This window comes from Nymphalis io, chromosome 19, assembly GCF_905147045.1.
Source record: "Nymphalis io chromosome 19, ilAglIoxx1.1, whole genome shotgun sequence".
Lineage (NCBI taxonomy): Eukaryota > Metazoa > Arthropoda > Insecta > Lepidoptera > Nymphalidae > Nymphalis > Nymphalis io.
Genome location: NC_065906.1, coordinates 3,061,794 through 3,077,779, shown reverse-complemented (window position 1 = coordinate 3,077,779; position 15,986 = coordinate 3,061,794). Strand labels below are relative to the sequence as shown.

Genomic DNA, 15,986 nt, shown 5'->3' with positions numbered 1-15,986 from the left:
TTGAATTTGATGTATCTTAAGCAGAGAAGGAAAGACTACGAGTTATTTATAAATAATCATAATTTTTATTCAGAAAATAAACAAAACTTATGTAAATGTAAAGATTTTACCATTTGCATTAAATAAGGTATCGATTACTTATTGAAGACTAGAGAAGCTTGAAGTATGGTGTAATAGGTACAAAGATATGTTCAAATATTTTTATCAGTTATGTCTTTATAACTTTTTTAAGCCGAGATGGCCTAGGGGTAAGAAGGCGTGAATCTTAACCGATGATCGTGGGTTCAAACCCGGACAAGCACTACTGAATATTCATGTGTGAAGGAAAACATCGTGAGGAAACCTGTATGTGTCTAATTTCATTGAAATTCTGCCACATGTATCAACCCGCATTGGAGCAGCGTGGTGGAATAAGCTCCAAACCTTCTAAAAATGGAGAGGAGCCCTTAGCACAGTAATGGGACATTAACAGACTGTTACTGTATCTTTATAATTGAGAATCACTGCTCGGAAAGGCATCGAACAGGCAGCGAGTGATAAAGTTCGTCACATAATACTGTCAATATCTTTTTATTATTCAAGTATATTTATTTAAATTTTTGCTCTAACGTTGGTTAAGGTGGTAACGTTAACAAACATGACAATCGCTACCTTTAAATATTCTAACTAATATTATAAATGCGAAAGTAAATTTGTTACACATTCACCTCTTAACTGCTCAACCAATCATGATATTTTACCTAGTACATACCTAACCTGCCACACCTTACACGCAGGTGAAGCCAAAAGCGGAAACTAGTATATTAAATAAAAATAAATTATTTAGTCTAAAAACTTGTCTAGCCACTTCACACACTTGTGTAGTGACACAGTAGTAGACAAACAATAACAAAATGAGAATTGTGTTCTTTTTTTTTAGTGTATTCCACACTTACAAAAACTTACATTAAAACTAATATCAAATGACACTACTCCTAATTATGTCAAAGGTTTCTTGGTATTCACAGAAACGGTGAATTTTTCATTATTTTAAATATAAATGTTAGGTACTTCAGATTTATTTATTTATATTTGATTCCAGACCTAGTGATTAATATGATGCACGCGAAGTAAAATAAAATTGTATTAAATGCTCTCTCAGGTCAAATCAAAGTATTGTCTTAAATTATTTTTGTGCCGTCTAAACTTTATTTGATTAAGTCGTACTATATATTATATAGACTAACTGAAGGTTATAAAATGTAAGCAAATCTGCAATAAAGTACTGACGGAATTTCGATAAGTAAGATCGCCCACTTTATTAGGGGTATTTTTTTCGAATTAATAATATATAAAAAGAAAATAGGTATTTACACACATAATTATGTGCTTACATTCAACACTATGAATAACTTCTTTACCATATTTAAATTAGGTGGTCCAGGGCTGGAACTTTAATTCAAACATATGTATATTCATTTTGGAAAGGAAAAATGTATACATATATGACAAAATAAAATACGCAGTTTTCCAATTTGTGCTTTATTTATGAAAAAAATTGTAAATTATCCTACAATGAATCTCCGAATGAAATAGACTTACATATCGTTTTATGTATCAAATACATTATTTTGCTCATCGCCAGATCAAACCACATAAGAACAATATATTTTAAAATATTATCTACAGAATCCGTCGTCGGCGATTCGATTACCAAAAATACATTTTCACGAAGGTCAGGGGCGTGTGTGTCCGTGGGCGGCCGCTCGGGGCTATGTACACGAGCAATATACAGCGGGGCGGCTCAGCCGAGCAGCGCCTCCATGGTGTAGGGGTGCGGCGGGTGCGGCGGGCGCGGCGGCTCCTGTCAGTCCAGGATCACGAGCTGCAGTGGCGCCGCGCCCGCCGCGCCGCTCGCGCCCGCGCCCGCCGCCTTGGCCGCCACCGCGCCCGCGCCCGCCGCGCCGCCCGCCACGGCGCCCAGGCTGGCGGCGATGATCGCGCTGCGCATGGCCCGCCACGGCGCGCGCGCCCCGCGACGCAGCTCGCCGCAGCTCAGCGTCCTTCTAGCGGCCCTGTCGAGGAACGAGCGAGGTGAGCTTGGCGTCGCTACACATTTGTAATGTAACGAGTGACTAAAACGAGACGTACTTAGCGATTTCGGTGGCTCTGAAGTAGAGGTCGTCGGGTGCGTCCATCCACGAAATTACGTGACGTCGGCCTCCGCGACCGGTCAAATTTGTCGGTTTGCCGTTTACCTATGAACGATAATAATTACTATCAAGTGTTTTACGTATACTTGTTTCACATGTTACAAAATTTGTAGTATTTAATGTGATAATTTTTTTTTATTTCCAATCGTAAAGGTAAAATGATATTATTAGTCGTATATTGTATATTAGTCTGGGCATTTGGTACATACGTGCGCAAATACGTGCGCCGGCAGCGGCTGTCCAGTGGCCTGAGCGCGTGCGCACATGGCGGCGTACTGCTCGCGCGAAGGTCGCTGCATGGGCGCGGGGTGCTTGTTGGGCCGCTTGGCGGGCGGTGGCGCGGCTACTTCGCGTGCTGCTCCACTCGCACCTCCTGCAACAGTACGTAAGTGAATACCGATACTAAAAGGGACCATTATATACATTCAATAGTACTACTAGCAGAGAACAATCTAACAAGTAGTAGTGTGTGGTAGTGTGTGACATTTAATGATAATATTATAATAAAAACATTCAATTTAAGAAACGATACAATTTTGATGCTCGAAATATTTTTTTCAGAGGATCGTTCAAATTGTATAGTTCCAGTTCATTTGGATCTCCAGGAAATATTACGGTTTTTATAGTACTGTGATTAACCGTAAATTATATTACCGGGGGAACCAATACAATTGTTATTAATAATAATAAAAAAGCGTCGCAGACATTTTAAACTATGAGTAGAATTGTTGAAATTTATAATTCAAATAGCAACATCGAATTACCCACCAATATCAGCACGAATATTACCGTCACAAAACGCCACTTCATGGATATCGCTCTTCACGTTAGAACTACAAAGGCTCTAAAATATTATTCATTCGCAAAATACAACAACATTGGGACAGACTTACAAATAAATTTGATATCTGCATATATATATATTTAGGTGTGGGTAATGAAAAGAAACGTTGTAAAAATATTTATTTGCTAAAAAAATTCTTATGATTTCAAACCTGTTGCTACTCCGGCAATGTAAGCAGCACAAAAAGAGAAATTTCATTTCATTGAAATTATTATATTTCGGAAAATTTAATGAATGTCCTTATTCAGTTTAGAATTAAAAAAAAAATCAATTTTAGACAAGGTTTATAAATTTTATACAAAATACAAAAAGACTTTATTTTAATGGGTTATTTTAAAAATCACACGTTTACTATAAAACTTTAAATCATGTAAAATATAAATTACTTATAGTACATTACACAGAAATGGTAAAACTGAATATGTATAATGTCTCCAGCTATTTAATATGATTTCGTAATAGAAGTGACGTCGCCGTTTTTGAGAAAGCTGTAGTCAAAAGAAAAAACTGCCTATTAAAAGAGACTGTTTAGGGCTTATTAGACACCACTAACCGTAGCGCGCGTGACGACAGCGTACGTCGTTAAAAAATAACACTCGGTTTCCTGGTATTGTTTAAAGAGAACATGTGTTTTTTAAGCCTACTAGAAATCTGAGAGTGCCTTGTACAGCATAGTTTTGTAATAAAAGACTAAAAAGAAAAAGAAATGTTAGAACTTTTTGTTGACCGTTACAAATAATATTGCGAATATTTTGCATAGTTATTGTAGAATATGAAAAAATAGACAAAAGGAAATATATAGTCAGCAGGTAGAATAATATTTGGGACACGTGTTACGTGTACGTGTAAGGAATGCGCGACGCGAGAGATGTAGCGAGGGCAGCGATACTGACTGTCGAGGCCGTTGATGTCGTCGTAGGCGCGGCGCTTGAGCGCGGGCGGCGCGTGCGGCGCGAGCGTCGGCGGCGGCGCGCTGGCCTCGCTGCGGCGCGCCTCCAGCTCCGCGCGCGACAGCACGCGCTCGTACATCAGGCTGCCGTCTGTCGTCGGATATCTCATTAGTTTATTTTGCCTTTTACATGTTTGGTCATATATAATGCTATGATGTATTTTTTAGTTTATTTTATTTATTTTATATATCCTGGGACATTATTTACACACGGCCATCTGATCCCAAACTAAGCAGAGCTCGTACTATGGAGACCAAACAACTGATATACTACATATACTACTTTTGTAAATACATACTTATATAGATATTTATACCCAGACTCAGGACAAACAGACATGTCCATGCACACAAATGTTGTCCTGGGTGGGAATCGAATCCATAACCTTCGGTGTGAAAGGCCAGTATCTACCAATCACGCCAACCGTTAAATAATGTTTATATATATATGTATAATCGTAAAAAATGTTTATGTATAAATGTTAATTCCATCATTTTGTATGCGTTGTTTGTTTTAATGCTAATAGTAAAACTTCATTTTAGGAATATCTTCCAAATTTGTTATTTAATATAATTACGAGTGTTATGATAATTCATCATAACGTATGTAGGGCTAACCTGGCGCCTTGGGCGGCTTGGGGAAGGCGACGTGGTTGGGTACGGGCATGCGGTCGCGCGGAGTGAGCGTCAGCCACTCTTGAGCACGCGGCGCGGCCGTGCCCATCGCGACGGCCAAGCGCGTGGCCACGGCGCCCACTGCTCCGCGCACTCGCGGCACTCCGGTAGGGCCCGCGCCGCGCATCTCTGCGCCCGCACCGAGGCCCGCCATCGCTATCGTACCTATGTGTATACATCGCGAGAAGATTAATCGAAGTTTAGATTGTTCGAATATGATTTTTATTAATAAAGAATATTGGTCGCATACGGAGCGGAAAGAAATGGTGTACTCACACTCGTGCTTGACCTGGTGCAGGTTGATGGGCGAGAAGGGCGAGCGCGCGTAGTGGCGCGGGCGGCGCAGCGCGCGCGCGAGGCGGCGCGCGAGGCGCGTGAAGGGCGAGGCGCGCAGGTAGAAGGCGGCGCGCGTCTTCATGACGGGCCGCGCGCCCTCGCCCGCGCCGCCGTGCGCCGTGGCCACGTGCCGCGCCAGGTGCGCGCGCAGTTTGAACTCCTGGAACACATGCGAGATATTTTTATTGCTCTCCGAGGCTCTGCCTACTCTGTCGGTAGTAGTTGATCTGGTACGTCGTCGTTCGTGCGTAGCTACAATTAAGTTTATTATTCGAGCATCGAAATCAAACTTTTCGTAATGTTCATACCTTAGCACAGTTGATGACGGTACAACGGTGTGGGCGGTGTGAGACTGAGAGCGCGGTATCCTCTCCTTCCGCGCGTCCGGTGCGCGCCGCTTCCGTTTCACTTTCTCCGAACACACCCGCTGTCTGTTTACCATAAAACAAGATTTTAGCTTATACGAGTATTCATTCTCTTGTATACACATATGCATATGAGTGACTCATGTCTCACCTTAAGTCCACCATATTTCTTCCAATATTGCCAGCAAGAGCCACACAATCTATACTGTAAATGCTGTGGACCCCACGAATACCACTGGTTTGAATTTGTCACTGAAATTAAATAAAAAAGCTGGTTATTAGTATAAAATTTTATTTTCAACAGATTACAATTGTCCGTTGATGGAGGATCCGTCTTCAAATATATGACAACCAAAGTAACGCATCCTAAATGTATTTACGTTGCATGTCATTAATTAAACCAATGACAACTGGAATTAAAATTTAACGTTTTAACGGCGATACAAAAACACAAACACACTTGAATAAATACAAAACTAAAGTTTCACTAAATCGATCATGAACGACGCGATTTTGGATAATGTACATCACTAATCGGAGCGTTTTTAAAAGTCGAATATGACGATGCAGGTGACGTCACAGCATAAAAGTGTTAATATTTATAACTCGGTATGTACCGGCGAATGAAATGAAAGCTATTGTCAGGTGAAGCAGTACCTTGGCAGGATGCGCAGAGGCTGGGCGCGACGGCGGCGGTCCCGTTGGTGCCCCCGTTGAGCACGGCCGCCTTGCCGGCGCCCGCGGCGTTCGCGACCAGCGCGGGGTTCGGCTTGTTGCTGCAATTGCATCAACGTCATCTTCACTGTGTGTACCACTTTACATGCGACAGGTTCTTAGCGATACCAGTGACGGCGTATCTTAGGAGCCCTGTATTACTATTATAGGGATTACAGAATACATAAATAGTCTAAATCGAAAATTGCCCTGACTTGTATTCAGGCTAAGTTATATTTAAATTATACCATAAAACTATACTATAAATATGAAGAAGAAGCACAAAAATACAAATGAATCAATGAAAGGATAAAGAAATATTGAAATTATAATATAATATAAGAAATGGCAAAGTAAAACAACGTATGAGTAGTGAGGTGTCGGTACAAACACTCACTAGTTGGGAATGTACACTTGTTTCAACTTTGACTCGGCCTCGACTGCTTTGACACGCTTCTGCTGCACGTAGCGGTCCGTCGTCTTCCACATGTAGTAGTACTCTACCAAGTTCTTCAACGTTTTCCATGGTAACTGTAAAAACAGGAGTTTATTAATAATAATAATAAAAATTAAACAAGAATCAAATCACTGCAAAATTTACAATTATAAAAATATCATAAGCAATTTTTTTTTAAATCAATCATTAACTAAATCTGAAGGTAGTTACAGTATAGGGTGTATAAATTTTTATTTCATAAAGGTGCGGAATAGTTGATATTGTGTACAGCTCCATTGACTATGAGCGGTGGCAACTTACCAAAATTATAGAATTACTATTGGCAACATTGATGATAATTACGATTGAATAACTAATATAGTTGATATAATAATACTTTAAGACATAACTTTGATATTTACATAGCAGACGAGTATAGACTTGACGTCGATTTCGTGTAAACTCACAAAGTCCTGTCGTATGTCCGCAAAGTCCTTGCCGTACTTGTCGAGCGCCTCCTCGAAGAGGTTGGCCTCGGACGCGGACCACTCCTCCATCTCGTCGCGACACAGCACCGGCCCCGACGCGGGCACCAGCGACGACAGCGCCGCCTCTATGCTGTAGCCAGACTTGTGCAGCGTGTCCATCGCGTGAAACTGAACACAATATGTTCACGTTACTTTCATAATTAATCTCGATAAAAGCAAGCGAATTTATTATTAGATTCAATTTAGTATTAATGTATACAATTTTACAAATTTAGGGTGTACGGGAAATGTTTTAACTTTATAATCAATGAAATCTGTAACTAATTTAGTTTAACGAGGGCTGGAATATATACGTTAGGCTGTACATACATGTAATGTCCTAATTAATATATAAAGGAAGACAAACAAAACAAAAGCCGTAAAATAAGATTTTGTTAAAGATATTTTATACAAAAAGTAATTGATTAGTGTAAAACATAATTACATTTGCATCTGTAAATCATCTTAAATCAACAAAATTGAACGGTATACATTTGTATGTACATTAGCTTATTAGATTCAACAAAGATATCGTATAATATTGTTGATTTAGACTGGTTTGTAACAAATATGGGCAACATACTAATGTGATGTCACGGCTGGCGGCGGCGGCGGACATGTGCAGCGAGGGCTGCTTGACGCTCGAGGAGCAGTCGAGCGCGCGCGCGAACGTGCCCACGGATCGCGCCACCACGAGGAACTGGTCGATCTGCCGGTCCGACAGCCCGTGCGCCGGTGTCCACACCAGCGTCTCCAGCTCCGAACTACAGCGACTGTCCTCCTCGCCTAACAGAAGAATTTATATATGTTAAATTATATTTGCTCAAAAGCGCCAAAAGCTTGTGTAAGAATCAAAAAATTGATTCTTACACAAGTGTTCTCTTTTATGTAAAATTATTTGGTACGTTAGATTTTATTAGTGTGTAGGATATTTAATCGTGCATAAGGGGTTATACAAAAATAAATGCACTCTCTGTTCCCTAACTCTCATAAACACATCAGACAAGACCAGAAAAAGGTTAGCTGCAGGACCACCGGCTAGGTGCTTTCCGAGGCACAGGGGTAATTAGCACAGACACATTTCTCAAGCTCCAAGCCCTCTCCGCAAAAAAAAAGGAGAGGAGGCCTTAGCCCTGCTGCGGGACATTGGACTGTTACTGTCACATTTCTCAATATAAAAGCCCAATAAATTCTATTAACTCCACAAGGGAGTTTAGTTAGATAATGTGATAAGAACAAAATTATAACATGTGACAAAAACCTCACAATGTTTATTTAAATCTAATTATATTCAAATTTACTTTGCTCACCTTCTTTTAATAAATTAGTTACTTCAGTCTGATATCTACTTCCAACTTTGATTTCTCCCTTATCCGCTAGTAAAGTCTTTTGTGAAGGATCAAACACCAAACAGTAAAAAAATGCATCCTGAAACAAAAGGAAAATATATGTTAAATTTGTAATCAACTTGTACATGTAAACTAGTTTTCGGCCTCGGCGGGGCAGGAGCTACATTTCTTATTTTTTTTATATATTTTTTATAGAATAGGAAGGCGGACGAGCATATGGGCCACCTGATGGTAAGTGGTCACCAACGCCCATAAACATTGGCATTGTAAGAAATGTTAACCATCGCTTACATCACCAATGCGCCACCAACCTTGGGAACTAAGATGTTATGTCCCTTGTACCTGTAATTACACTGGCTCACGCACCCTTCAAACCGGAACACAACAATACCAAGTACTGCGGTTTTGCGGTAAAATATCTGATGAGTGGGAGGTACCTACCCAGACGAGCTTGCACAAAGCTCAACCACCAGTAAGTACATATAAAAACATAGCCTTATAAAATGTCCTTCATTGGGGTTTTTCGATTGCTTCGTACCAAATTCTATCAAAATCGGTTCAGTGGTTACTTTCGCATTTTTAATATTAGTACAGATAAAATAAACAGTGAATAAATTATATAACAATTAAATAATAATTTACAAAAACCTTTCACATGATCAAGGCACAAAAAGAACTCGTTCAGTATTAATTACACGTTATATCGAAACTTTTTCGTTAATTACATCCCGATTGCAATTCTTCTAAAGAAGCCGACCAACTTCATATAAAATCATACAAAAGTTGCACGTTACGTTCGTTAAAACAGATTAACAAAAAGTGTCTAGACATTTTTTATTTGAAATATTCAAATCAACTTACTGGTACATTTAACAACTAATTTATAGTTTAATTATTCTTGGCTTATTTTTAATTAAATTTAAAAAAAATCGAGTTCGCTTCGTCTGTGTCATAGTTTGTTTCGTGGTTTCAAAGTATTCCCACGGTTGAGTGCAAAAATAACCAATTTTCATACCTAAAACCGTTATGAAGTATTTCTTAAAGATTTCTCTAATATATCGCAGGTTTCAAATAATAAAAGGTTAGGATTTCACGTCTTCTAAAACACGACAAAAACGATGATTAAATTTAATACAAATCTTTATATGACGATGGTAATAAAGCAAACAGGAAGCTCGGACAGCGACACGAGATAGTCGACAAGTGCATGCTCATTTCCTTATTAGTTGGCGTAGATGGAATATTATTGGAGTTGCGATCAGCACCGGACGTATAGGGATACGTAAAATATTTGTACATTCAATGTAGTCATACGAGAATTACAAGCAAATGTTTTTTTTTTAATGTAATCTTTATTAAAATTTTATACATTTTTAGATACGTTACTTACGCATTACGTTTAGCAGTCGTACTTCTCTGAAGAGAAATATAACTTTTATTTAAGCAAAAGTTATACAAGCATTTTGAAAGAAATGAAATGCTATTACGCAATACTAGTAGCAAGCGCTCTGTTCAAGTCTGTCATTATTAAAAGTGTTTATATTAAGTACTGCATTACCTAACTTATTCTTTACATTAAACAAAACAAAAACGAAACAAAACATTATCATTCTATTTTTAAATGGACTAAAACAACGACAACATCACAATATAAAATATAATAAAGTAAAATATACTTTATTAAAGTATGATTTTATAAGCTTTTCCGAATCGTCATTTTGCAACATTTAAGTAAACGTAAATCTAACTACAGTGTCGCAATATAGATTCAACGGACGTGAAACGGCTTTAAACACAGTAGTAAATATTTACATTATAATTATACAAATTATGTATATTAACAACTATACATAGTGCATAAAAGTAAATGAAAACAAACTCATCGCTTCTTTATCATATAATTTCATATAATCTTGTATATAAACGTATGCGTTCTCATCTATTGATATGATATATCATCTTCATTGTCATCTATTCAATTCAACGACCTTGCCATTTCTTTGAACTTATTCTACAAAAAAAAAAATTACGGAAAAACGAAAGTTAATCAACATTAACCAGCATTCCCAGTGTCGGTCCCTCTTGCGGTACATACTCACATCCTTATTAAGATAACTGAGCAGCGACTCGGTCTCGTTGAGGAGCGTCACGGTGCACTTTCCACGGATGTGTGTGGCGGGCAGCGTCTCAACGTGTCGTGAGAGGAACAGCTCGCGATGCTTCGCCTGGTGCCGCTGTTTCGGCGCCAATCCGTCTGTGCCCGGTAAATCTATAGATTCTTCCTCCATTGCCACTGAAAGTTAAATGTCACAATATTTAATAGACAGTTACGAGTATTCAATGTAAATGTTTACATTTTTAGAGTTCACATATTTTACAAATTCTTAATTTATAATCAATAAATTTGATTTGTTAGCTGACGTGAAACAGAACTGCAATGTTAATTAGTCTGTTCACATTATAGTAAATTAATTACCGTTCATGACTAATTTTGTAAAATAATAAATATGTAAAAATAGTGTTAAAATTAATTTAAATATATATATATAGGCCTCTGCATCTCTGACAGATGATTTAAGCGGCATCGCGAAGGCACTTGCGTTCATGACTGAAAAGACCAATGCGAGAGAGGATCCTTCGGCCGCACTTCCGACAAGTGTATGCGCCCCCAGATGGGCGGGGGTTTCAAGCCCGCTCATGACGCCTAAATATATTATAATTTAAATTTACATACAAACTAATTAAATTAGAAAAAAAACATATTGTGAAACAATATTACTAGAAGATATATATATATATATATATATATATATATATATATATATATATATATATATATATATATACTCTTCTGAATTAAATGCCTAATCATATATCCAATAAAAGGATAGTGATGCGATTGTCTCTGTATTTGTGAAAAAAGGGAAAAGTGTACCCCTTTTTTTCTCATTATAGAATTTAAAATCATCGATGCGCACTTCTGCAAACATTTCTGATGCGCTGCGAAATCGGGGCAGACTGAACAGTTTCCTATATTTTAAGTTGATCCTTGGCTTTTAATACAATATTTATTATCTTAACATAAAGTCAATTGAATGATGTCAGTGTTACGATTAATTCGTATGATATATCAAAATGAAGTGATCTAGATAGAAGAGCTAATAGGTGAATCATGTTAACCATTTATGGAAACGTACCAACATAGTAAACGTAGTGGATTTTCTAAATTGCGGATATTGTCTGGTCAATACATACTATTACAACCGACCCGCAATTTAAACAAATTTAGTATCTAATTGTTTATTATATATATTAATCTTACAAAATGATGTATGTGACATTGTCGGTAATAATGGATTGCGAAACTTGTGTAATAGTACAAGTGCGAGCAGTGGGACAGCAGCACAGCCGCCGGCAGGCGGCGACGTCGACGCGGGCAGGTGCGTTGCGAAACGTGCTCACGTCAGCTTATGATTTTTCGTCGATCTGCCGCCATTACGACACGCGTACTTGTATCACAACATGTCCGCCGTTTCGATTTAATTATTATTTATCATCCGAATGTAATTCAAGACGATCAGTAGTCGTATGCAATTTTTAGATTTATTATTCGAATACATTATTTCAATATCTAGTGACGAATAAATACCATTTCTGTTTACTCTTTTCAATATTTTATTTAGATAAATGTTTATAGTAAATATTTTATGTATATATCGATTGTATTAAAAAAGCTATCAAAACTATGTTTATGCATTGGCAGTGCTATCCACACAAACGTTGCAACGAGTACATAACAAGACAACGACATCTATGAAAAAAAAAAAAACGCGGCATGCGCGAAGAGCTGGCTCAGTCAAATATCAATGTGAGTTTTCTTGTAACAAAATCAAATTATATTACAGTTTTGAATTGTATATTGTTTCCCAAGTCGCAGTTTGATACGTATGAACTAGGTCACATACATATTTCATTCATTACGTTAAATTAAAAGTTGCCCATATCGAGGACCGGTTTAAGTTAAGATGGCTTTTGTGTGGTGACGCGGCGCGTGCGGTCGGAGGGGTGGGGGTCGAGTGTCGAGGGGTGGTAACGGCTACTTATTATTACCACGCAGTCTCACGCAGATACCTCACTAATACATACACGTATCATAAGATCGTACCCCTAAATTTCTAGTTGAAACAAATGACGAATGTTAATTATTTTTTACTACTGAACTATAATTGGCGTTGTCGATAAAATGACGTATTAATCGTAGAACATAAAATTTAATTTGTGTGATGCTATTAATCAATAGCCGATCAAGGTAACCGTGTGCTATATAAAGATCGAGGGGGCGCATTTAATAAGAAAATTATAACGAAGTCTAGTAAAAACCGGTCGTTAGGTAGCAAACAGTTAAAATAAACACAAAAGATATATCGCCAAACATCGTCCATTTAGCTCGATATAGTAAGGCCATTATTGGCATTAGTAGAAAGGGGGAGGCGAACAAAAAGATTGGATGTTAAGGCAAGCGGCGCATTAATTCCGATTGCTATACTTGTTGTAGCGATGTAAAGGCGAATTTGAATGTACTGTATTTCGATGCCGCGTAACAAGCGCAGCTCATCGCTTATGTAAAATAATAAAAACAATTATATGATTTTAAACGTTTCTTGAAATAGTAATACTAATGATTCGTATACGTGTCGGATAGACATTCGTTTTGGCCATGAAAATTATAAAAAAATGCATAATAATTAATTAGCGTTCAATACCGAATAAAAGCGTAAGCAAATTGTAGTAAATGTTAAAATACGGAGGGAATATATTGTTGATATTTTAAAACTTCATAATAGCTAATTTACGTCATTGAAACATTATTGTTGCAAATAGAAATTTATAAAATAACAATGAACAATGACGTAACTTGAGTAAAGAAAAATAAATCGAATACGTCATATTTTGAAAATGCTTTTTTTACGTAAAACCTGGCAATCTTTTTTTATATCTTGAGATAGAAAGGAGAAGAAAATATATTTGTTTATTTAATACATTATTACAGGACACAAAAAAATATGTGAACAAAAGGCGGGCTTAACGCTAAAAGCATTCTCTACCAGCTAACCTTCCGAAGGGTAGGGAAGAACATAATACATATGTACTCGGTTACTTCCGTATCTAATTTTATTAAGCTAGCTTAGTGATAACTTACACTAGAAACGTCTCTTACACAAATCTTAATTTAAATAGCATCAAATTATATAATTTTTATATGTTATAATTAAACAAGAAATCTAATTTTGAAGTTTAAAAAGATTTGCTGCAACGAAAGCGTCAAATGTTGTGATATTTATTATAATGCTAGCAAAATAAGAATAGACAATAGCTTCATCTTATTTAAAAAAAAATATTTGGATGTAAAAAACATAAACATCAAATGACTGTCTATAATAGAACAAATATTCTTGCTCGCAAAGTTTATACAAGCAAATTGGCTAGTAAATTTATTGAGTATATTTCAAATCTAGTAAACCTTCATATTTGCAAGCTCAGCGAATCGATTTAAACAAAACCGCACAGTCGCATCCACGAAATAATACAGATAAGACTTCTTACCCATACCGTACTTTTAAGTAAAATTCACTAGTCAATGCAAATGCATCACACTTTTTTATCGACGGTCATAGTAAAATTACCACCGGTAAAGAAAATATCCTGGCTAAAGAAACGGCGGTGGAAATAGCGTGTTTTTTGTCAAATATATATTTGTTGTTGTTTACAATTACTCAATATGACAAAGAAATTGCCGGGAGGCGATCGTTACATTGCAAAGTTGTGCATCATGAATTAACTGATTATTTTGAATTACCTCCTCTACACGCCATCGTTCTTTTGCACATTTTTTTTACTTTAGCACCAGAGACAGTTTGAATATTTACTCGAATCCTGTTCTAAAACCATGTCTGACACGAAAGAGCTACTAACTCTATGTATTCTTTATTGGTGGTAGAGCTTTGTGCAAGCTCGTCTGGGTCGGTACCACCCACTCATCAGATATTCTACCGCAAAACAGCAGTACTTAGTATTGTTGTGTTCCGGTTTGAAGGGTGAGTGAGCCAGTGTAATTACAGGCACAAGGGACATAACATCTTAGTTCCCAAGGTTGGTGGCGCATTGGTGATGTAAGCGATGGTTAATATTTCTTACAATACCAATGTCTATGGGCGTTGGTGACCACTTACCATCAGGTGGCCCATATGCTCATCCGCCTTCCTATTCTATAAAAAAATGCAGTCAAGTAACTGGAGCAATAAGTTAGTGTTTGTTCCTTGTACCAATGTTTATTAGTGTCAATTCATAACATCTCACAAAATCTTCAATAATTTTATTTTTTATAATCGTGGATTACTTTTTTAATAAATAATATTTTTAATGTAACATAAGGATAACGGGATCTACAAAATGCGGCCTGATCATAACATTCTTAGAAACAAGCAAGCAAACAAGTGGAATGTAGAATCACGACATAGACGTCGCGAGTTACTCATGAATATAAAACATTATGTCGGCATTAAGTACCTCTTGTTGTATGACTTATGTTAGTTGCTGCTATCCAAAGTACATTTATGTAGAATATACTTATTTTTGTTTCATTAAAAACACGATCGGGTAAACTTATCTTTATGTGCTTCACAAGTCTGAGGCGTTTCTTTTTTTAAACCTGTGGTAAATATTCTTCATAACCATAAAGTATATCGAGTTAGTGGTAGTTAGTTCCGTAGTATAGTCTAACTTTGTATAGGGTCTATAATTTAATTTATATTAAATTTATGATGTCTTCATAAAATCTTTCAGCAAATATAAATAAAACACGTTTTTTTAAACAATCAATTTAATCATATAACGGGCAGAATCAAAGTACTCTACAAAACGCCATTGGTTTTATAGAGATACTTTGATTGTGCCCGTCGACAGAGTAAACAGTCGCGATTGCATGCGGTTTTTATTTCCTGATACTACAACATATCATAATGGTTTTACATATTTTTATATGAGCTTGCTGCCCATCTAGACTTCGTACAGGTAAAATAAATACAAAGTTACCCTCTTAAAATTGTAATTATCGAAAATCTTTTCTTACTTTATATAATAAAATTATGTTCCAAATTTTTGATTTCTATACTCAATAGTTTTGGTTGTACGTTCGATAGTCTGCCAGGAGAACCGATTTATACTATAAATGCGACTTTTATTTTGAACAAAGGTGTTGTATATTTTTATATTATATTTTTTTTTAAATATCCAAGGTGAAATTAATTTAAGTCATAGGTAAGCGAAGGCAAGTTTCGTGTGAATCCAAACACGCGGCTCTTTGCACGGACCGATAGAAAATGTTATATTGTATTAAGTGTTTATGTCGGTATTATTGTGTTTACCGATAATTATATCTCCACAAATTATCTTATTAAAACTTATTTAAGAACAGCCATGTTTTACGTGTGTATTTTTGTGGCTATGTTAGTTTTTTAGATTCATAAATAATATCTTCGTCGTTATCAGAATTATATAATATAAACTTGGTAACAAACGAGCACATACACAGACAGCCCT

The 15,986-nt window shown here is 36.9% G+C and overlaps 1 protein-coding gene across 1 annotated transcript in view; it reads right to left on the bottom strand.

The window, feature by feature from the left end:
- Positions 1–1,505: 1,505 nt before the first annotated feature.
- The window catches only part of LOC126776200 (metastasis-associated protein MTA3), a 59,852-nt gene continuing 45,371 nt past the window's right edge, over positions 1,506–15,986 (bottom strand). Inside the window, exons 4-17 of the mRNA XM_050498499.1 lie at positions 10,487–10,680; positions 8,349–8,466; positions 7,622–7,824; positions 6,979–7,167; positions 6,473–6,606; positions 6,019–6,137; positions 5,513–5,613; positions 5,305–5,427; positions 4,937–5,156; positions 4,604–4,825; positions 3,930–4,076; positions 2,402–2,565; positions 2,131–2,237; positions 1,506–2,054 (exon numbers count right to left, since the gene is read on the bottom strand). Coding sequence (XP_050354456.1) covers positions 1,847–2,054; positions 2,131–2,237; positions 2,402–2,565; positions 3,930–4,076; positions 4,604–4,825; positions 4,937–5,156; positions 5,305–5,427; positions 5,513–5,613; positions 6,019–6,137; positions 6,473–6,606; positions 6,979–7,167; positions 7,622–7,824; positions 8,349–8,466; positions 10,487–10,680 — 2,249 coding nt within the window. The 3' untranslated portion in view covers positions 1,506–1,846. The remainder of the gene's footprint in view (positions 2,055–2,130; positions 2,238–2,401; positions 2,566–3,929; positions 4,077–4,603; positions 4,826–4,936; positions 5,157–5,304; positions 5,428–5,512; positions 5,614–6,018; positions 6,138–6,472; positions 6,607–6,978; positions 7,168–7,621; positions 7,825–8,348; positions 8,467–10,486; positions 10,681–15,986) is intronic.